Source organism: Pelophylax lessonae (assembly GCF_965119305.1).
Source record: "Pelophylax lessonae genome assembly, chromosome: 6".
Lineage (NCBI taxonomy): Eukaryota > Metazoa > Chordata > Amphibia > Anura > Ranidae > Pelophylax > Pelophylax lessonae.
Window position 1 is genome coordinate 325,135,694 of NC_138773.1, and position 24,636 is coordinate 325,160,329.

A 24,636-nucleotide genomic window follows, 5' to 3' on the forward strand; every position below is an offset into this window, starting at 1 on the left:
TATTTGCAACCAATTGTGTCTTCTATCTACTAATGTTAGACAGAAGACCTTGTTTACAATGGCTTGTTGGGCATCTCATTCCAAATCTAATGCCAATAACATGGAGTTGTTCCCCCATGGCCATTAAAATGGAGTTGGCCTCACCAGAACATCCTCTGCTTTTCTGGGAAGACTTTCCACAAGATTTCGGAGGGTTTCCATGGCAGTTTGTGTCCATTTGTGCAGTAAGGTACTGATGTTAGATAGAAGACCTTGTTCCCAATCAGCAATTTAATGCATCCCAAAGGATTTGAATAGAGATGAGGTTAGGGCTCTGTGCAGTACACTTCAAATTTTAGGTGTCTGTGGTAATTTCTGCCCATTTTCAGGTCAGGTACTGATGTTTGAAGAGAATACCTGGCTAACGCATTGGGCCCCCCAAAAAAAATTCCTGGCTTACCATCGGCATTCCAATTCATCCCAAAGGTGTTCAGTATGGTTGAGGTCAGGGCTCTGTGCAGGACACTCGAGTTCCTCCTCACCAAACTGGTCAAACCGTGTCTTTATGGAGTTGGCTTGGTACAGGGGAACAGTCATAATGAAACAGAAAAGGGTCTTCACCAAACTGTTACAGTTCGGCAAGTTTGGAAGAGCCTAATTGTCTCAAATATCTTTGTATGATGGAGTATTACCAGGACCCTTCACTGGAGACATCTGAACGTTAGAAGGTGGTCCACATATCTGGCTATATAGCGCCCTCTGCTGGCATAGCTTTGTAATGGCCACGCCTCTACACCTTACATGAGCCCTCTTGCGGACTTGTGGTGCTAAGGGAACTCCACGGTATAATACATACTACATAGACTACAGCATTGGGTCAACCAGTCTTCTCTACAGTCAAGGCCAGAAGAAGGGAGATTCTACCCTAAAACACATTGACTCGACCATCAGGTTATATTAGACAATCATTTATATCTTAACACTTTATCAATTAGTCTATTTTTTTTTTTGGTAACAATACTAAAGGGAACACAAGATTGATGTATTGGACTCAAAGAATCTTCTTATTGGGGTTGATCGTAGTAAACTGTCTCGACTTCGGCCGCTTGGAAACAAGACAAGGGGTCCTAACAACAACCCACAATCGCCAATGAAGAATCCATAAACTTTATTCTTGGTGGAAAAAGTGACACAAAGAAGAGAGGCAGAAGCCAGCATGACCAACGCGTTTTGGGTGCAACATCAAAACCACCAAACCTACAGCTCTCCAGAAAAGGTCCTGTGACAGTATTCACCGTCACTGGAATTTAAAGACAGATAAGTAATGGTTTGGATTGCTTCATATTTGCCAGCAATATATCCATATAGAAATATTAAGATTTATTCCCATTTGCCATGAAATCTGTAATTCCTAAATGCTGTGTATATTACATATCTTTCAATGTCAGCAAGGTTTTCCTTTGGTTTGTGTATTGGGAGGGAATGTGGATTGCCCTGTCTCATTGTAAGTGCTAATGACCTCCCATTGTTCTGTGTCTGGCTATTGTGTACATTGATTGCCCCCTGGGGGCTTCTATCTCATTGCACATGGCAGTCCTTCTGGTCAAGCTATCTGACAAATCCCTACTGACTCATTTTCAAGTCCTCATTTGCATGGCTAAGGAGGACCTGAAGGAGAACCACAGGTACTTTACAATTGACCAATAGGAAAGTGGTTGTTGGGGGCGGGATGTTTCAAATTCTGTATATAAGTCTTGTTCAATAAAGTTGTTCGAGAGTTCCTTCACCCTCAATCTAGAGTTCTGTCTCTTATTGGGGAAATCTGCTACAAGAGATTGCTATGGTCTTCCATACTCCCTTAGAGAATCACTGAGCTCTTGTAAGAGCTTGTGTAAGAGCTTGTTCTGCTGCACTCTCTGGGGAAAGAGAGGTTCACCCACAGGAACCTGGGGCCTTGTCGTAGGTCCAGAGTGGGTAGGAGATTGCGAGACCCTAACCAAGCTGTGGCGGTTCATGGGGTCTGAAGTGGTTACGGTGTCTGGTGGAGTGCTTGGAGCCCCTCGGGAAGCACTAGGAGCGTCTGTCAACGGAGGTACCCGCTCAGGGGTGCCCTGTTCCGTTACAGGTCCCTCAGAATATAAAATTCAATGTATGCAAATGTCTTCTTGTTTCAGCGACTGTTTACCGGCACAGACCCGGTAACGATATTCACATGTGGGTCGTTCCGGCTAAATGTAAACCATAAATAAACCCTCCAATGAAATCATTACATTTTATTTCCAAGCATCTCAGGCACTTCTCATTAATCGTGACCCACACTGACCCCAGCACTGGAATTACAGCTTGGGTTTATCATGTTCTTGGTATGAAGAGCTGCCTGCCCGGTACTGTCACCCCAGGGCTCTTCCAGGACAGGAAATGTGGGGTTCACAGTAAGAAAAAAAAAAAAACACCCCATATTTTTACCTTTGTTTCTTTGCTGTGAAGAAACACAAAGCAATAGGAATACTGAGATTTCCTCACCTCCAGGAGAAACAGTTTGATTCAGGCCTCATTAATGCGGCACTGGGGGAGGGGGGGGGGGTGCGAGCTTGTCGGGGCCACCAGACTGGCGGAGACTCATTAGCGCTGAATTAACATAAAATCAGCATTGTAAGCAAACACATAAAACTAACGCTCCAAACCCGAAGTTTGTATGATTTACCCATTCCCCTCATTAATTCCTTCAATGCATGAGAACTCAACTCCGGGCAGATATAAAAGATGCAAATGAATGCAGCTCTCTATCCATTATTACATCGTTAAATATATTTCAAAAAATACAAGCAGTGTAAGAATCGAACCCCTGTAGTCCTTGTACAGCAGGACTGGAGCGAGAGAAGCAGCACAAGGAGCCAATCAGTTCATGTGCTGACAGGAGGAGAGAGCGGAGTGAAAAAGAGAAAAGATCATCACTGTGAAAGATTCTTCTCCATTCACTGTCTTGTCACAGGCTGGGGGCACGTCCGGGATGACCTGGGCTTAGGAGGAAATGGGTTGAATGATGGTGGCCACCAGACTAAGGACATCTAGTGGTAGAATAAAGTACTGCAGATAAAATCTCTGTATGGAAGATAAATAGAGCAGCAAAAGCTGGTTTTGTTCTGCTTTAACCACTTCCCCCAAATGGACGTACCCGTACTTCCATGGGGTTCAGTGGTTATACCGGGATGGTAGGTGCACATAAAGGCATCATACTGGTATAATTTTTTGCAGATGATGATTTTGATTCAGGAAGTGATCTGAGTGGCTAATTCCCCTCTCTCTGTAACCCTGGAAACGGGGAGCGCCGAGTATTCGTCACTTCCGGTTTGTCCCCCTTGTTTACCAGGCCACCAGCGACCAGAGAAGCAGCCGATTGGACCGATCTAAGTCTGATCAGCTGCATGGGGGGGGGAGGGGGGGCAGAGGAGAGATTTGGGGTCTATTAGACCCCAAATCTCTCCATAAAGAGAACCCGTCACGGCCCATGCTATCACAAGGGATGTTGTTCATCCTTTGTAATAGCAATAAAGTTATTACGAAAATAAAAATTAAAGTATACATTTTTTTTAAATAAATTAAATAATAAATAAAAAAATAAAAACATTTAAAGTGCCCTCATCCCACCGTGCTTACGCGCAAATGCGAACGCACACATATGTAAACGGTGATCGCACCACACATGTGACGTATTGTCGCGAACGTCAGAGCGAGAGCAATAATTCTAGTGCCAGACCTCCTGTGCAACTCTAAACTGGTAACCTGTAAAGGCGTTTAAAGCGTTGCCTATGGAGAATTTTAAACACCGTAGTTTGCCGCATTTCCATGGACAGATGCAATTTTGAAGCATGACATGTTGGGTATCTATTTACTCGGCGTAACATCATCTTTCACATTATACAAAGAAATTGGGCTAACTTTATGGTTTTGTTTTTTCTATTAATTCATAAAAGTGTTTTTTTTCCCGAAAAAATTTAGTTTGAAAAAGCACTGCGCAAATGCTGTGTGACATAAAAAAATTGCAACATTTTATTCTAAAGGGTCTCTGCTAAAAAAAAAAAAAAAATCTATCTATCTATCTATCTATATATATATAGAGATCGATCTATCTATCCATATATATATATATTTTATAGAAAATTTCTTAGTACCCCCAATCATTTTATATATATATATATATATATATATATATATATATATACACATATATATATATATATATATAAAATTTCTTAGAACCCCCAATCATTATATATATATGTATATATATATATATATATAATGATTGGGGGGTTCTAAGAAATGTTATATATATATATATATATATATATATATATATATATATATATATATATATATATATATAAAATGATTGGGGGTGCTAAGAAATGCTATATATATATATAAAATGATTGGGGGTTCTAATAAATTTTCTATTGAAAAAAAAAAAAAAGTAGATTTTTACATGTAGGAGCGAAGTGTCAGGCTTGGGTAGGAGGTGGTTAAAGAATACAGGAACAAAAACGAAAGCAAAGCTGGCACCTATAAAACAAGTTCAGAATGCTGCTGAGCAGAGGGAAACAACATAAAAGTGTTTTTTTTTTTTTTTTTTCATTTTTAAAGTGTATCTAAAACAAGAATCAAAAATGTAATGTATTACAAAAACAATCCTTAAATGTTGAGGAGAAGTATCTGTAGTCCCATTCAAGAATGACAACGCTGCTCTTCCATAGATACAGTACAGTGAGTGAGCGTTGTCACCCTAGGACAGGAAGTGTGTTACTGGCAGGATCACCAGGTGAAAATAAAGAGAAAAAAAAGCCAGAAAAAGGAAAACGAATGCAGCCATCTCATCTAGGGAATAGTAAGCTACAATATTTATTTATTTTTTGTTTTAGAGCTTAGATTTTAAGTATTAAGGCAATAGTGATTACCTGTTAGGAGTGTGGGGGGGGGGGGGTGTAAGTGTCAGGACATTATTTTCAATCTGATTTTATTTAATGTAAAGTACAGGGGATATGCGTGAAGATTACAGATGACATAAGATCTCAAATATAAGTATAACGTCAACATAATAATACATTGTATAAGGTAAAACAACATTTAAGATACCATCCCAGGGCTTACACAATAGTAAGTGTAGTAGTAGCCTAATACGTTGGATAGGAGAACCATTGTGCACCATGGATTTCAGGAAGTCTTTGAAGAAACACATCTGTGTCATAACTATCTCTTCCGTATCTTCATGAAGAATAGCACAGGGCAGTAATAAGAGAGCAACTACATAAAGGAATTGGGGTTACAGAAAATGTAGGCAAAGTAGAAAGCAGGATAAAGGCATGGGTAAAGTCATGGACACTCCATCATGGCCGGGGGGATTGGAGGTTAAGTCTCATTTGGCCCAGACCCGAAATTCAGAAGAGCAGTGGAACTTGGACCATGCAGTCCAGGTGATGGAAACCTGGTCATCCCTTCCTGTTTCCCATGCCAACCAGTGTTCCAGGTCCCATATGGCATCTAATCCAGTGGCCCATTCCCCAAGGGAGGGTACAGTTGTCGATTTCCAGTGGCGAGGAATGACTGCCCTAGCTTCTGCAAGGAAGTGTCGGAGGACATCTTTTTTTTTTGTATGTAACCTTTATTTGGTTTTAAACGTGAAAAATAAAACCGAAAGCGACATAAACATCATGTCCCATAAGTCAAAGCATGTCTAAAATACACGTAGCAACAAACAGGTTCGACATATTTGTGAGTATATAATATAGACCAGCATGACATAACATAGCATAACGTCAAGAAAAAGGTCAAAGCTCATTTACCCTAGGATATTGCAGAACCCACACAAGGGGCGTTCAGACCACCAATATCCAGGATTACAAAATGGTTTGGATGCCTCCCTGCAGATGGAGGAGGCCAAGCCAAACCCTATAAGATCTGGGAGGTAATTAATGGTAATTAATCGGCTCTAGGATCACCAGGACGACACATCTGGGTTGCCCAGCTCAGGAACATCCAAGGACCTCAAGCACCAAACTCTCCCAGCGGCAGTAGATATTGAATGACCAAAGGAATATAAATGTAAAAAAAAAAAAAAGGGAGAAAAAAAGAAAGAAAAAGGGGGGGGGGCAAACAAGAGCAGGAGAGAAAGAAGGTGGAATGAGGTGGTAAGAAGAATAAATGGGGGGGGGGGGGATAGAGGAGAGGGAGAGGGATAGGGGGTTAGTGGACGCATTATGTACCTTGAATTCCACGAGACCACTCACATCCTTAAACTAACAAAAAACAATGCTGAGTCAGTTAGGCAACGCAAAACTGGGGTCTGGTAGTAGGGCCATATCAAGGCTTTTTTTTTAGCGGGTTTAAAAGATCTGAGAATCATGGACAGGGTGAAGCCTGGATAGAGGTTTGCCATGAGTTTACAGTAGAAGTCAAAAAGTCTTTCCCAGAATGACCATATGGGTGGCCAGTCCCACCAAATGTGAAGAAAGGTGCCCTGCGAGGTATCGAGGGACATCTGTACCATCTGGTTACAAGTTTAAAGCCCTTCTCCTGTGTTTTTCTGGCAAGAGATTATTTGTCAGGTTGAAACACTTTTGCCAGTCTGATGTGGAAAAAGTCAGGCTCATTTCTTTTTCCCATGTTTGTGTGTATGGAGGGAGGTCTGGGTGGGCGTCAGTTAGGAAAATGCAGTATAACTGAGAGCCCACGTGTGTTGGTGGATCTTTCTGTAAGCTCAACGATTCAAAAGCAGTCAGTCGAGCAAGAATATCCGGTATCGAAGGAATAGATCGAATGAAGGATAGAGATTATTGTCTCTGTAACCATTGCATTGAGTTTTGCATGGGAAGACGTCGCAGTTAGCGATGGATCCGATTAAAGAACTTGGTGGAGACGTCTGTTGTCCAGTTTACTCCAAAGGCCAATCCCAGGAGCTCGGAGAGCTGGTGGAAAAGCTGGAGTCAGATTAGGCTAAGTATTTTGGGTTCAGATGGGGAATGGTGAGGTGTTAGGCAGATTAAATGTCTTAAGGGCCGTACACACTTGACGGAAAGCGGACAAAATATCCTCAGATTTTTCTCTCTCTTGCTCCGCGTTCATTCCCGTTTTTAGTTGACAGTGCATAAATGTTCACAAAATTTCTCGTCCGATTTTTTTTTTTTTTTGGGACATTTGTTCCTAGACTTCCGGGTCCTCAGCAACTTCAGATCATGCGCAGTCTTTCGTATCTGATTTTTCACGGACGTACTGCATACATATTAAACGAAAATTGGTCGTCTGGGGACAGACAATAAAAATTTTGGTGTTTGTCCCTCCGATTTTTTTCGTTGAAAATGTCGGCATCGGCTGCTGAAAGTTGTGTACACACTAGCCGAAAATCGTACGATGTTACCTCGGATGGGAATTTTCAGCAGATTTTCTACTAGTGTGTACCCCACTTTAGGGACATTTTACATCATAGGGGACATTGGGTTACTTGCAGTATATAGGCGGGACTTACACAGTTTTAATGCCAAGAGTTCCAATCCAACAATGAATTTGTCGACTTATCATGTAGCTGGATGCTTCACACACTTTATATTTTCAGAGTGAAAGTGATGGAGCTACAATAAGATACTTTGTATTCCTTTTATTGATAATATATTAGTTACTGCAATCCTGAGTCCTACAGACAGCCATGGGTCCCTGCAGGAGACTGGCCCAGGTTTGGAGTGTCAATAAGGTATTGGTATGCCATTTATCAATTAAATTATATACGATGTGACGCGAATTATATATATGATATGGGTATTCACTACAATCCTATGGACAGCCATGGGTCCCTCCGCAGGAGTCAGGCCAAGGGCAGGAGCTTTAATAAGATATTGAAATTCTGTTTATCAATTATATTATATAGATTATATTATATTATTTGAACTACAATCCTGAGTCCTGTAGGCAGTTATAGGGATCCCTATAGGAATTATGCAGAGGGTTGGAGCTTCAATAAGACACTTTACATTCTTTATTATTTATATTCTTTACTATTTACTACGACTTAATATTTATCAATCATATTATATTGGGTGCGCTAAAATCCTGAGGCCAGTAGACAGCAATTGGGGTTTCTGAAGTTTACAACTACAATACGATACCTTGCTTTCCTCTTATTATATAGTAGTTACTGCAATCCTCAGTCCTTTTGGAGCCACTGGGATCTCTCTAGGTGACAGGTCAGGGGATAGAGCTTCAATTATATACTGTATTGGTGTTCCATTTATATATTGTATTATATTCACTACAATCCTGATATTTATAGACAGTCATTGGTCCCTCTGCAGGAGTCAGGCCGAGGGTTGGAGCTTCAGTAAGATACTTTAATATTGTTTATCAGTTATATTATATTAGATGTACTACAATCCAAAGACCTGTAGACAGCAATTGGGGTCTCTGCAGGAGTCAGACTGAAGATTGAAGCTACAATAAGATACTTTGTATTCCTTTTATTGATTTTATATTAGTTACTACAATCCTGAATTCTTTAGGGGGCCAATGGGATCCCTGCAGGAGATAGGCCAATGGATGAAGCTTCAATAAGACATTGGCCAGTTATATTATATTCACTACAATCCTGAGTCCTATAGACCAGTCATAAGGGATCCCTACAGCAGTCTGACCAAGGGTTGGAGCTTCAATGAGATATTGTTAATCCATGTACCAGTTATATGATTTTGTATGAACTACAATCCTGAAGCTTATAGACAACTACTGGGTCAGTAAAATACTTTATTGCTAAATTGCTTTCAAAAAGGCCTGGATTCTTTGCTAAATGTATAGAATATAATTGGATACTAACATATATAGGTAAAGTTGATCCAGGAAATATCCGATTGCCTCTTGGGGAGATCAGGAAGAATTTTTTTTCCCCAATGGAGCAAATTGGATCATGCTTTGCTGTTCTTTTTTTTTTTTTTTTTGCCTTCCTCTGGATCAACTGTGGGTATAGGATTGTGGATATGGGATTGTATATATTTTGTTTCCTTTTATTGGTTGAACTAGATGGACTTGTGTCTTTTTTCAACCAAGCTTGTAACTTTATATTCAGTTAATTGATATATTAGTTGCAGCAATCCTGAGTCCTACAGACAACCAGGAGTCCCAGCAGGAGACAAGCCGGGGGTTGGAGCTTCAATAAGATATTTGGATTCCATTTATCTATGATATGAGATGAACCACAATCATGAGTCCTATAGACAGCCATGGGTCCCTGCAGGAGTCAGGCTGAGAGCTGGAACTTCAATAAGATACTTTGTATTCTTTTTATCAATTCCATTTTTTATAATATGTGCATTACAATCTTGAGTGTTATAGACAGCCATGGGGGTCCCTGCAGGAATCATACTGATCCTGCAGGGACCCCCATGGCTGTCTATAACAGTATCTTTTTGGAGCTCCAAAAAGATACTTTGTATTCAGTTTATTGATGATATATTAGTTGCAGCAATTCTGAGTCCTATAGGCAGCCATAAGTCCCAGCAGGAGACTTCAGTACGGTATTATATTATATTATATTATATTATATTATATTATATTATATTATATTAACTATGATCCTGAGTCCTATAGACAACCATGGGTCCCTGCTGGAGTCTAGCCGAGAGCTGAAGCTTCAATATGATGCTCTGTATTCTGATAATGAATTATATTATAATATGTGCACTACAATTTTGAGTCTTATAGACAGCCATGGGGGTCCCTGCAGGAGTCATTCTGAGGGTTGGAGCTCAAATAAGACACTTTGTATTCTGTTTATCAATGAAATACTGTATTAGTTGCAGCAATCCTGGGTCCTATAGACAACCATGGTCCCTGCAGGAGTCAAGTTGAAGGTTGCAAACATCAAAAGATAATTTGTATTCCGTATATTAATTATAATATGTTGGTTGCAGCAATTCTGACAGCCAAGGGGGCCCTTGTAGAAGTCATGCCAAGGGTTGGAGTTACATTGAGATAAGTATTTTATCGATGATATATTAAGAATCAATCCAGAGTCCTATAGAAACCCCGCACAGTTCAGACTACGGCGTCAATATTTCCATAGTGGAAAATATGGAGAAATCTCAATAAACCGGATTTTTTTTTAAAATAATTTGGTATTTCTGGATGTGACATTTTCAGCACTTTCATTTATTACACACCAAAAAATGACCTTCTATGTCCCCCACACTCACATTTAAGGGTCCTTTCACACGGGCTTTCTGCCAGGCGGACTCCGTTTTGCCCAGCGGGGATCGATCCACTGATCCCCGCGGAGCAGGCGGATAACAACTCCGTCTCTGCTTACTTTGCAGAGACAGAGCTGTCAGATCCCCACTCTCTTCTATGGGAGATCGGAGGAAAATGGACAGCCTGTCCGTTTTCAACCCAATCTGATCCTCCAGAGGGATGAAAAATAGGGTTTCCAATCTGTCTGGATTTCACGGACAGGATCGGATCGGAGAACAGCGGGTGTACGCAGACATGTCACCGCTGACATCCGCTGCTCCATAGAGGTGCATGGAGCATCTGATCAGGTCCGCCTGAAAAACTGACAGGGACCTGATCGAAAAGTCCGTGTGAAAGAGGCCTAACCCAAATCCATCCTCGAACCTGAATGTCAGTCATGGCAGGGCCAGTGCAAGAAACAGATTCTTTTTTAAAATGGATTCAAATTTGCAGGCTTAATGATGAAAGATGCGTTTTCTCCTAGTTTTATCTCAGTCTGACACTCGGGGGAGAGCCGGAGGTCAGAGATCATATAAAGCCTAAGAGGCTCTGTATATCTTCTAAAACAGAATGGATAATTGAACTAAATAACCTTCTCTTAATAAAAATACACTACTCAAAAAATGAAAGGAACACTTTGAAAACACATCAGATCTCAATGGGGAAAATATCATGCTGGATATCTATACTGGTATGGACTGTGTAAGTTGTAAGGATCTATACTTGTATGGACTGGGGGATGTGTTAAGATCTATACTGGTATGGACTGGGTAGGGTGTTAGGATCTATACTGGTATGGACTGGGTAATGTGTTAGGATCTATACTGGTATGGACTGGGTAATGTGTTAGGATCTATACTGATATGGATTGGGTAATGTGTTAGGATCTATACGGGTATGGACTGGGTAATGTGTTAGGATCTATACTGGTACGGACTGGGTAATGTGTTAGGATCTATACTGGTATGGACTGGGTAATGTGTTAGGATCTATACCGGTATGGACTGGGTAATGTGTTAGGATCTATACTGATATGGATTGGGTAATGTGTTACGATCTATACCAGTACGGACTGGGTAATGCGTTCGGATCTATACTGGTATGGACTGGGTAATGTGTTAGGATCTATACTGGTATAGACTGGGTAATGTGTTACGATCTATACCAGTACGGACTGGGTAATGTGTTAGGATCTATACTGGTATAAACTGGGTAATGTGTTAGGATCTATACCGGTATGGACTGGGTAATGTGTTAAGATCTATACTGGTATGGACTGGGTAATGTGTTAGGATCTATACTGGTATTAACTGGGTAATGTGTTAGGATCCATACTGGTATGGACTGGGTAATATGTTAGGATCTATACTGATATGGAATGGGTAATGTGTTAGGATCTATACTGGTATGGACTGGGTAATGTGTTAGGATCTATACTGGTATGGACTGGGTAATGTGTTAGGATCTATACTGGTATGGACTGGGTAATGTGTTAGGATCTATACTGGTATAGACTGAGTAATATGTTAGGAGCTATACTGGTATGGACTGGGTAATGTGTTGGGATCTATACTGGTATGGACTGGGTAATGCGTTCGGATCTATACTGGTATGGACTGGGTAATGTGTTCGGATCTATACTGGTATGGACTGGGTAATGTGTTGGGATCTATACTCGTATGGACTGGGTAATGTGTTAGGATCTATACCGGTATGGACTGGGTAATGTGTTGGGATCTATACTCGTATGGACTGGGTAATGTGTTAGGATCTATACTGGTATGGACTGGGTAATGTGTTGGGATCTATACTCGTATGGACTGGGTAATGTGTTAGGATCTATACTGGTATGGACTGTGTAAGTTGTAAGGATCTATACTTGTATGGACTGGGGGATGTGTTAAGATCTATACTGGTATGGACTGGGTAGGGTGTTAGGATCTATACTGGTATGGACTGGGTAATGTGTTAGGATCTATACCGGTATGGACTGGGTAATGTGTTAGGATCTATACTGATATGGATTGGGTAATGTGTTAGGATCTATACGGGTATGGACTGGGTAATGTGTTAGGATCTATACTGGTACAGACTGGGTAATGTGTTAGGATCTATACTGGTATGGACTGGGTAATGTGTTAGGATCTATACCGGTATGGACTGGGTAATGTGTTAGGATCTATACTGATATGGATTGGGTAATGTGTTACGATCTATACCAGTACGGACTGGGTAATGCGTTCGGATCTATACTGGTATGGACTGGGTAATGTGTTAGGATCTATACTGGTATAGACTGGGTAATGTGTTACGATCTATACCAGTACGGACTGGGTAATGTGTTAGGATCTATACTGGTATAAACTGGGTAATGTGTTAGGATCTATACCGGTATGGACTGGGTAATGTGTTAAGATCTATACTGGTATGGACTGGGTAATGTGTTAGGATCCATACTGGTATAGACTGGGTAATGTGTTAGGATCCATACTGGTATGGACTGGGTAATATGTTAGGATCTATACTGATATGGAATGGGTAATGTGTTAGGATCTATACTGGTATGGACTGGGTAATGTGTTAGGATCTATACTGGTATGGACTGGGTAATGTGTTAGGATCTATACTGGTATGGACTGGGTAATGTGTTAGGATCTATACTGGTATAGACTGAGTAATATGTTAGGAGCTATACTGGTATGGACTGGGTAATGTGTTGGGATCTATACTGGTATGGACTGGGTAATGCGTTCGGATCTATACTGGTATGGACTGGGTAATGTGTTCGGATCTATACTGGTATGGACTGGGTAATGTGTTGGGATCTATACTCGTATGGACTGGGTAATGTGTTAGGATCTATACCGGTATGGACTGGGTAATGTGTTGGGATCTATACTCGTATGGACTGGGTAATGTGTTAGGATCTATACTGGTATGGACTGGGTAATGTGTTGGGATCTATACTCGTATGGACTGGGTAATGTGTTAGGATCTATACTGGTATGGACTGGGTAATGTGTTGGGATCTATACTCGTATGGACTGGGTAATGTGTTAGGATCTATACTGGTATGGACTGGGTAATGTGTTAAGATCTATACTGGTATGGACTGGGTAATGTGTTAGGATCTATACTGGTATTAACTGGGTAATGTGTTAGGATCCATACTGGTATTAACTGGGTAATGTGTTAGGATCCATACTGGTATAGACTGGGTAATGTGTTAGGATCCATACTGGTATGGACTGGGTAATATGTTAGGATCTATACTGATATGGAATGGGTAATGTGTTAGGATCTATACTGGTATGGCCTGGTTAATGTGTTAGGATCTATACTGGTATGGACTGGGTAATGTGTTAGGATCTATACTGGTATGGACTGGGTAATGTGTTAGGATCTATGCTGGTATGGACTGGGTAATGTGTTAGGATCTATACTGGTATGGACTGGGTAATGTGTTAGGATCTATACTGGTATAGACTGGGTAAGGTGTTAGGATCTATACTGGTATGGACTGGGTAATGTGTTAGGATCTATACTGGTATGGACTGGGTAAGGTGTTAGGATCTATACTGGTATGGACTGGGTAATGTGTTAAGAAGGAAAGGATGACACATTGTTTGATGGAAATGAAAATTATCACCCTACAGAGGGCTAAATTCACCACTACTTGAAGTCACAGGGCGGAAGTGTCGTACCCGGAAGCAGGAAGAGCCAGCCTGGAATGCAAGAAGGGACCGGTGCCGTGATGACGCGTTTTGCGCACATGCACTTTGTCAAGACTTCCAGGCTGGTTCTGGCTCCCATTTGTCCACGGCTTTTCTGAGCAACAAGTCCATCCACAATTGCCTGTTTTGCTCCATCCAGTGGACCCAGCAGCCATCTATGTATCCCCATCAGATTAGGCCAGCCTGGTACTGTATCAGGAATCCAATTGATTTTTAATTGACTTTTATTCACTGCTACCCTTCTGGTTGTTACAATAAACTGTTTATTGTATCCATCGGCCAGTTCATCATTTGAGAACTGCCATAATACCAATACCTGGATAGCGCTGTCTCCCTTGGTTGCTTGTTGAATGGTCATTGTTGTCCATCTAGTGCACCTTGTAATTTCATTAACACCAAAGCAGCTGAAACTGATTAACAACCCCCTCTGCTACTTAACTGATCAGATCAATAGCCTGACACTCGGGGGGGGGGGGGAGTCAGAGGTCATATAAAGCCTGACACTTGGGGGGGGGGGGAGTCAGGGGTCAGAGGTCATATAAAGCCTGACACTTGGGGGGGGGGGAGTCAGGGGTCAGAGGTCATATAAAGCCTGACACTCAGGGGGGGAGTCAGGGGTCAGAGGTCATATAAAGCCTGACACTCAGGGAGGAATCAGGAGTCAGGGGTCATATAAAGCCTGACACTCGGGGGGGAGTCAGGGGTCAGAGGTCATATAAAGCCTCACACTCGGAGGGGAGTCGGGGGTCATATAAAGCCTGCCACTCGGGGGGGAGTCGGGGGTCAGGGGTCATAAAAAGCTTGACACTCGGGGGGGAGTCAGAGGTCATATAAAGCCTGACACTCGGGGGGGGGGGGGGGTCAGGGGTCAGAGGTCATATAAAGCCTGACACTCTGGGGGGGTCAGAGGTCATATAAAGCCTGCCACTCGGGGGGGGGGGGGGGTTGGGGGTCATATAAAGCCTGACACTCGGGGAGGAGTCAGGGGTCAGAGGTCATATAAAGCCTGACACTCAGGGGGGGTCAGGGTCAGATAAAGCCTGACACTCCGGGGGGAGTCGGCGGTCAGGGTTTATATAAAGCCTGACACTCGGGGGGGGGGGGGAGAGTCAGAGGTCATATAAAGCCTGCCACTCGGGGGGGGGGGTTGGGGGTCATATAAAGCCTGACACTTGGGGGGGGGAGTCAGGTGTCAGAGGTCATATAAAGCCTGACACTCGGGGGGGGGGGGGGAGTCGGGGGTCAGAGGTCATGAAGCCTGACATGCTTTTCAATCAGCTTGCTATTTTGCCCTCCCAGGAGCCGGGAGACAGCGTCTGAGGTCAGGGCAGCAACTGTCAGCAGCTGCCATATTTCCACTCTTCACCCACACCTGATGCTAAGCCCCTCCCCCCTCCTATTATCACCTTGATTTCCATTATAAACTGAATTATCTTCCCGATACCGAGGCTGATATTTTTTCACCAACAAAACACAATGTACTAACAAACCAATGCTGAAAAAAAATGTATTCTGATAAAACCGACGCGGCACGGTTTGCATTATTCAGGCTGCGCACGGCACACGATAATTGAATTCCTCGGCACACGGTGTATCCGAGGTGTTATCTGATGTATCCTCCGCTCTGGAGTCTGGCGTGGCTCAGCCGCTGGGCACCAGATGTGCCGTTAGCAGGAAAGGGGCTGATTGTGCAGTTCTGCGCGGAGCCCCATCCTATGGTGACACGTCTGGCGGCGGCGGCTCGGAGGTGTCAGACTATGAATAGTGAACACAGGGAGAGAGAAAAAAAAATCCCATTTCCTGAGCGTGGGGGGGGGGGGGGGGTCCCGCCAACCAGATCCATGTGTGACGGCAGCTCAGCTATGCTTGGCACAGACGTCTGTTTACATTCCAGCTGGCCAAGGCACCTTCGTGAACCCGGGACGCAGCGGGCAGAGTACGCGGATTACCGGACGCTTCTTATTTACAGTAGATAAAAAAACTGCCGCAACGCAGCAGCTCATAAAAAAAAAATATTCTATTGCAAAATGTTCATTAAATATCAAAATGTTTCCAATTCCACTTCCTGGACACAAAACCCGCAGACTGCGAAAAGGAGAACAGAGCGGCGGGTCAGAGAGTCAGAACATCCCGAGACACTGGGACATAGGAAATAAAAACTAACCCGCATCACCCTCAGCAGCCAATCAGATTCTTCATTTCACCATCATGGATTAAACATGGACAGCATTTCCTTTCCTCCTGGCAAATTTCACTCTCTGTTACTTTTAGGCGCCTGAAATGCAGCAAACAAATCTGAATTTGTAATGTAAGCGTCCAAATCCTCCCTCCCCTTTCATGCTGATGGGTTATCTGCTAATATTTGGTCTTCCCCCCCTCCCCCCTCAACAATATGCTAATGACCATACTGAATAAAACCTTTCCATTTTCATTACATATCTTATTTTAGTCCTTCTCTGTCCTTCTCTATGCAATGCAGGCAGATCATGAATGGGGGAGGGGCCTGTACATAGCTTCCTAAAAACATCTCAGCACCCGGCCTCACCACTCCTCCCAAGAGTCCTCATACCTGATGGAGGAACTATGCATAACACCCACATTATCATTGGGACTCTGGCATTTTGAGACTCTATGATTGAAAGAACTGAAATCCAATGAATGAAAGGTGCGGGGCCAGGCATAGTCAGGCTAAGGAGGAAAGCGCTAGATGATGTTGGACATCCTCCAGCCAGGAAATTAGGCTCAATCTGACTTGCTGCAGGTACTAATGCACATCGTGAGAAGCTCACAGTGTGCAGTTAAATCAGAAGGAAGCCATTTCAGTCCAGGAGAGGAGCCAGGTACAACTGTGCAAGACTGAAGGGGAGGCCGGAGGGAGGATTTAAGTAGAACAGTTCCAGTATGTTCCAGGATGTCCCAGTACGCCCAGTATGTCCCAACACGTCCAGTATGTTCCAGGATGTCCCAGTATGTCCCAGTATGTCCCAGTATGCCCCAGTATGTCCCAGTATGCCCCAGTATGTCCCAGTATGCCCCAGTATGCCCCAGTATGTCCCAGTATGCCCCAGTATGTTCCATGATGTCCCAGTACGCCCAGTATGTCCCAATACGTCCAGTATGTCCCAGTACGTCCAGTATGTCCCAGTACGTCCAGTATGTTCCAGGATGTCCCAGGATGTCCAGTATGTTCCAGGATGTCCAGTATGTCCCAGGATGTCCAGTATGTTCCAGGATGTCCCAGTATGTCCCAATACGTCCAGTATGTCCCAATACGTCCAGTATGTCCCAATACGCCCAGTATGTTCCAGGATGTTCCAGGATGTCCCAGTATGTCCCAGTATGTCCCAGTATGTTCCAGTATGTCCCAGGATGTCCCAGTACGCCCAGTATGTCCCAATACATCCAGTATGTCCCAATACGTCCAGTATGTCCCAGGATGTCCCAGTACGCCCAGTATGTCCCAATACATCCAGTATGTCCCAATACGTCCAGTATGTCCCAGGATGTCCCAGGATGTTCCAGGATGTTCCAGGATGTCCCAGTATGTTCCAGGATGTCCAGTATGGTCCAGGATGTCCAGTATGGTCCAGGATGTCCAGTATGGTCCAGTAAGTCCCAGTATGGTCCAGTACGTCCCAGTATGGTCCAGTATGTCCTAGTATGTTCCAGCATGTCCAGTATGTTCCAGTATGTCCCAGCATGGTCCAGTATGTCCCAGTATGTCCAATATGTGCAGTATGTTCCAGTATGTTCCAGGATGTCCAGTATGTTCGAGCATGTCCAGCATGTTCCAGCATGTTCCAGCATGTTCCAGCATGTTCCGGTATGTCCAATATGTGCAGTATGTCCCAGTATGTCCAGTATGTCCCAGGATGTCCAGCATGTTCCAGCATGTCCAGCATGTCCAGTATGTTCCAGTATGTCCAGTATGTCCAGCATGTTCCAGCATGTTCCGGTATGTCCCAGTATGTCCAGTATGTCCCAGGATGTCCAGCATGTTCCAGCATGTCCAGTATGTTCCAGTATGTCCAGCATGTCCAGCATGTCCAGCATGTCCAGCATGTCCAGCATGTCCAGCATGTCCAGCTTGTCCAGCATGTCCAGCATGTCCAGCATGTCCAGCATGTCCAGCATGTCCAGCATGTTCCAGCATGTCCAGCATGTTCCAGCATGTCCAGCATGTCCAGTATGTTCCAGCATGTCCAGTATGTTCCAGCATGTCCAGCATGTTCCAGCATGTTCCAGCATGTTCCAGCATAATCCAGTATGTTCCAGTATGTTTCAGCATGTCCAGTATGTTCCAGCATGTCCAGCATGTTCCAGCATGTTCCAGCATGTTCCAGCATGTTCCAGCATAATCCAGTATGTTCCAGCATGTCCAGCATGTTCCAGCATGTCCAGCATGTTCCAGCATGTTCCAGCATAATCCAGTATGTTTCAGCATGTCCAGTATGTTCCAGCATGTTCCAGCATGTTCCAGCATGTCCAGTATGTTCCAGCATGTCCAGCATGTTCCAGCATAATCCAGTATGTTCCAGTATGTTTCAGCATGTCCAGTATGTTCCAGCATGTCCAGCATGTTCCAGCATGTTCCAGCATGTCCAGTATGTTCCAGCATGTCCAGCATGTTCCAGCATAATCCAGTATGTTCCAGTATGTTTCAGCATGTCCAGCATGTTCCAGCATGTCCCAGCATGTTCCAGTAATCAAACTTGAAGCTGCTGATCCTGCCTGAAAACCAGTAAGCTTCCTGTGCTCTCTGCTTGCACAGTTACATTGTTCCCTGTTATCTGGGGACTACAGAACCCCTCCCCCTATGTTATGGCAGCTGTTCCCTTGTCCTAGGGTGGCAAACAAATACATATACAGGAGCTGTTTTTGCTGCCAAAGAATTTATATTTCACTCCATCCAGTCCTGAGATTTACGCAGCTCTGCCACACAGCACAGTCCTGCCTGGCAGGGGGAGGAGACCTGATTTTTTTCTCCTGAACTTCAGTAACACTTACAGGTCTTGTCCCTCCCCCAGTTGTTTATTGAACAAATGAAAGGAGATGCAGAACAGTGAGGATCTCATGTTTCTGTCACTCTGCTCTCTCCTCCTATCATCATGCTCCTTGAACTGCAGCACACCTGATTGGCTTCTTGTGCTGATTCTCCCTCCCCCAGTCTGAGCTTTGCTGTATGAAAGGGCCGATACAAGGTAAAGTTCAGCTTTAACCACTTCTGGATCGGAAGATTTACCCCCTTAATGACCAGGCCATTTTTTGTGATTCGGAACTGACAATTGCGCAGTAGTGCGACGCTGTACCCAAATAAAATTGATGTCCTTTTTTTTTACCCACAAACAGAGATTTCTTTTGGTGGTATTTGATCACCTGTGCGATTTTTTTTTTTTTTCGCTATTAAGAAAAAAAGAACGACAATTCGAAAAAAAAAAAACAATATTTTTCACATACTGCTATAGAATGTTTCCGATAAATAAAAATGTAAAAATAAAATGTTTTCATCATTTTAGGCCAATTTGTATTCTGCTACATATTTTTGGTAAAAAAAAATCCCAATAAGCGTATATTAATTGGTTTGTGCAAACTAGGGGAAAGACTTATGTCATTTTTATTTATTTATTTTTTATTAGTAATGGCGGCGATCTGCGATTTTTAGCGGGACTGCGACATTGCGGCGGACAGATCGGACCCCTAACTGACATTTTTGACACTTTTGGGGGGACCAGTGACATTACTACAGTAATCAGTGCTAAAAATATGCAGTATTACTGTAATAATGACACTGGCAGGGAAGGGGTTAACCAATGTGCGATCAAAGGGTTAAATGTGTCCCTAGGGGGTGGACAGGGATGGTGGGGGAGGGGGAGGGGGGGAGAAGGAAGGGGGAGAGGGATGGGGGGAAGAGGGATGGGGGGGGGAAGGATGGGGGAAGAGGGATGGAGAGGGATGGGGGGGAAGGATGGGGGGAGAGGGATGGAGAGGGATGGGGGGAGAAGGATGGTGGGGGGAGAAGGATGGTGGGGGAGAGGGATGGGGGTGGGAGAAGGATGGGGGGAGAGGGATGGAGAGGGATGGGGGGAGAAGGATGGTGGGGGGAGAAGGATGGTGGGGGGAGAGGGATGGGGGGAGAGGGATGGGGGTGGGAGAGGTATGGGGGGGAGAAGGAAGGGGGAGAGGGATGGGGGGGGGGGAGGATGGCGGGGGAGAAGGATGGCGGGGGAGAGGGATAGGGAGAAGGATGGTGGGGGATGGGGAGAGGGGGGATGGGGAGAGGGATGGTGGGGGAGAGGGATGGTGGGGGAGAGGGATGTTAGGGGAGAGGGATGGTGGGGGAGAGGGATGGTGGGGGAGAGGGATGGTGGGGGAGAGGGATGGTGGGGGAGAGGGATGGGGGTGGTGGTGAGAGGGATGATGGGGGGTGGGAGAGGGATGGAGGTGGGAGAGGGATGGGGGGGTGGGATGAGGGGGTGGGGGAGAGGGATGGGGGGATGGGATGAGGAAGTGGGGGAGAGGGATGGTGGGGGAGGGATGGGGGGGAGAAGAATGGGGGGGAGAGGGATGGGGGGAGAGGGGGTGGGGGGCGGGATGAGGGGGTGGGGGGGAGAAGGATGGGGGGGAGAAGGATGGGGGGAGAAGGATGGGGGGAGAAGGATGGGGGGAGAGGAATGGGGGGGAGAGGGATGGGGGGGAGAAGGATGGTGGGGGGAGAAGGATGGGAGGGCGGGATGAGGGGGTGGGGGAGAGGGATGGGGGGGGGGGAGAAGGATGGGGGGGAGAGGGATGGGGGGGAGAAGGATGGTGGGGGAGAAGGATGGGGGGGAGAGGGATGGTGGGAGAGGGAGGGGGGGAGAGGGAGGGGGGGGGAGAGGGATGGTGGGGGTGGGATGGGGGGGCTGGAGTGGTTGGTGGTTACTATGAAAAAAAACAAAAAACAACCCGGAATACAGAGTTCCCCCAAAACCCATTTGGTTATTCTGCAGTGATAACATTGTATTCGCCTCTTCCAGAACGTTCTTCTCGGATCAGAAGTTTCCATCACCCGGCTGCTAGCTGCTAATAAACGCGCCAATTATTTATAGTTTGTGTGTTTGGAATCTTCCCGCATCGATTTCATTTCTAAATCCCCAATTTTATTTTATGAGATTTTATCTCTCTTCCTCCTGTAAAAAGATCAAATTAATGGAGCCGGAAGATTGCGCCGTAATTCTTTTATAACGTTCCGCCGCTTTTATTGAAATACGCCAAGGAGATCGATGACCATTGTTTGCATTGCTGCATTTACATAAACACTATGACATCATCAGAGTGACTTCCAGGTCTGCTGCATTTATTTATTACTGTCATATATTCCACCGCAGTGCACAGGATCCTCAGTCTCTGTACCACAGAGCTTACACTCTAATGTCCCCTCCCCCACAGTCACACACTATTATTATTATACATTTATAGCTCTGACATATACCGCAGTGCTGAACAGAGATCACTGAGCCAATCACATCAGTCTCTGTACCAGAGGAGCTTACACTCTAATGTCCTTTCCCCACAGTCACATCAGTCTCTGTACCAGAGGAGCTTACACTCTAATGTCCCCCCCACAGTCACATCAGTCTCTGTACCAGAGGAGCTTACACTCTAATGTCCCCCCACAGTCACACACTATTATTATTATACATTTATATAGCTCTGACATATACCGCAGCGCTGTACAGAGATCACTGAGCCAATCACATCTGTCTCTGTACCAGAGGAGCTTACACTCCAATGTCCCCTCCCCCACAGTCACATCAGTCTCTGTACCAGAGGAGCTTACACTCTAACCCATAAATCCGGCCCCCGGGACGGCGGTGTCACCTCAGAGCCGTCATACATTTTTTTTCCATCTTGTTTATAATAAAAAATAATTTGGATAGAAATGAACGCCCCTCCCCCGCTCTCTGCTCTTCCTCTCTCGGCTGCTTAATAAAAATGTAAAATAAGAAAATCCAGTAAATCTTTTTCATTTTCCATCACATGGCAGCTTCCTGGTTATGGGTGAGATGGAAGAAATCCATCCTGAGCTCCGCCATCCACACTCCAATCTCTCCGCCATCGCAGAGATTAGTCATTTTCATGTTGCAGTCTAATCCTGGGGGGGAGACTGAGGAAATGTTTTTTTCTGCCTGCAGCAGATGGCTGAAATCACCTTAGCCTAGGCAAAGGTACAATGTTGCAGTCTAATCACTGGGGGAGGGGAGACTGAGGACATGCTTTAGCCTTCTTCTACAAAGTTACAATGTACAGTCTGGTCACTAGGGGAGGGGAGACTGAGGAAATGCTTCATCATGTCTGCAGCAGACTGCTGACATCATTTTAGCCTAGGCAAAGTCACAATGTTGCAGTCTAAACACAGGGGGAGGTGAGACTGAGGAAATGCTTCCTCCCACCTGCAGCAGACTGATGACATCATCTCAGCCTAGGCAAAGCTACATTGTAAAGTTTGATCACTGGGGAAGGGGAGACTGTGGAAATGCTCCCATTTGCTTGCAGCAGACCACTGACATCTTTGCCTAGGCAAAGTCACAATGTTGCAGTCTGATCACAAGGGGGGGGGGGAGACTGAGGAAATGCTTCATTCTGCCTGCAGTAGACTGATGACATCATCTCAGCCTAGGCAAAGCTACAATGCAACGTTTGATCACTGGGGAAGGGGAGACTGTGGAAATGCTCCCATCTGCCTGCAGCAGACACCATCTCAGCCTAGGCAAAGTCACTGACTGGAGCTGAATGACAGCTTTCTAATAATAAATGGTGGCGCTTGCTTTGTATATCACGCCCTGTCCGCGATTTACTCATGCAGACCTATACACTGAATGCTACAACAAGCGTCACTTACCGCGAGCAGTTGGTGATCTCTATCCGCGGCCCCTCGCAGTCTCTCCCGCCGCACTGCGGCGGAGGGTTGTCGCAGTTTCTGGAGCGACAGAAGCAGGAGGAGTCTCCGTCCGAATGTTGGCACGGCTGCCATGATGACCAGGCGCCCAGCCCACCATTCACCGTCAGGTTCCTGACCTGTAAAGGGAATATTAGAGTCAATGATGAGTCCATGGAGGGTTTGTTTGTAAACAGAGCTTTAGGCCGAGTCGCACAAAATAGCAGGAATCTAATTTTTCTCAATGGTTCTCATTCACATCAATGCAAAACAACTTAGATGTGATTTAGGCCCCAGTCACACCTCAGCGCTTTGTAGCTGGAAGCTCCAAAACGCTGGAGGAGAAAAAATCAATTGTTCTCTATGGCGACGGGTCACATCTCCACTCCATGTCGCAGAAAGCTTGAAGCTCAAAAAATGTATTTTTATTTGTAGCTCAAATCGCGTTTACATTGTTTACCCTCCCCCATCCTGGAGACCTCCAAGGGGACCTTTGGCTGAACCCCCATTTGTGACGCTGACCCCCGCCCCCCCTCCTGCGGGAACACTAAAACATCCTCCACAAGCAATTACCAAGGCGGGATATGTAATGAACCCATAGCCGCTCCACAGCCTCACCAGACGTATCTCACATTGTTTTATTTCCAGTAATATGATTTGATTTAGTTTTATTTTTTATTGTTTTATTTCTATTATTATTTTTAATGTTTAATTTTGTTTTATTTTTATTGTTTTATTTCTATTACCATTTTTAATATTATTTAATTTGTTTTATTTTTATTGTTTTATTTCTATTATTATTTTTAATATTTAATTTTGTTTTATTCATATTATTATTATTAATATTTATTTTTGTTTTATTTATATTGTTTTATTTCTATTATTATTTTTTATATTTAATTTTGTTTTATTTTTATTCATAATTAATTCAGGGATGGAAGTGCGTACAGAGGGCTGGTTATATGACTATGGTTATATACAGTGCTGCTATTTTACTTCATTATCGGTGGCTCCACATCACACAATTTGAATGGTTGTTATTAATACCAACATCCACTCTTCACTATGGCCAATGGGTTACAAAATGTTTTTTTTTCATATCCCTATTGTGGACATCTGTGCCTGCCGGGCCTCCGTCAGATGCCGGGAGCTGCGAGGCACTCCGGGGGCCTCCCCTTTTTCCCCCCGCCTCTGACGCGGGGATATGGGCGGGCCAGCCCGTTGTGCATCGACATCACGGATCCCTTGCCGTAAGTGTGACGTCAATCCTTGGCGCCATCACGCCGGCAGGTGTGTTCCCATTCGCGCTCTATAACTAGGAGGTCTTTGGCGCCGCGGTCCTGGTCGGCTGCAGCCACCTGTATTGCGGCGTCCTCCTCCCCTCTTGCGAGTGCTCCATGACGTTGGGAGCCATTTTTGGCCGCAGTTGGTTACTATGTAAAGACATTCCCATTGTCTATCTTCTACCATCTCCCCTTTCCTTTTCTTTTGGTTTTGGCTCTTCACCTCTCTGGGCTCCTACTCCACTATTGGGTTCCTCGTCCTATCCTTCCTAGGTTATCACTGATTAATTTGCACAATTTTTCATCCCTTTCAATATATCCCATCCACTCCCTGCAATGGAGATCTCTTCTCTGGGTATGCGGTTTTCTATATGGGCACTCTATCTATGCCCTATACTAATACACCTATACTCATATTATTAATTTTCACATAGATCATATGTACACAGTATTCGTTGAGGAG

The 24,636-nt window shown here is 44.5% G+C and overlaps 1 protein-coding gene across 2 annotated transcripts in view; it reads right to left on the reverse strand.

Moving 5' to 3' along the window:
- The window catches only part of SEMA5B (semaphorin 5B), a 295,097-nt gene that overhangs the window by 68,445 nt on the left and 202,016 nt on the right, over positions 1 to 24,636 (reverse strand). For both annotated transcript variants that reach the window (XM_082262187.1, XM_082262188.1), the window contains exon 12: positions 22,855 to 23,030. In XM_082262187.1, the coding sequence (XP_082118313.1) occupies positions 22,855 to 23,030 (176 nt within the window). The remainder of the gene's footprint in view (positions 1 to 22,854; positions 23,031 to 24,636) is intronic.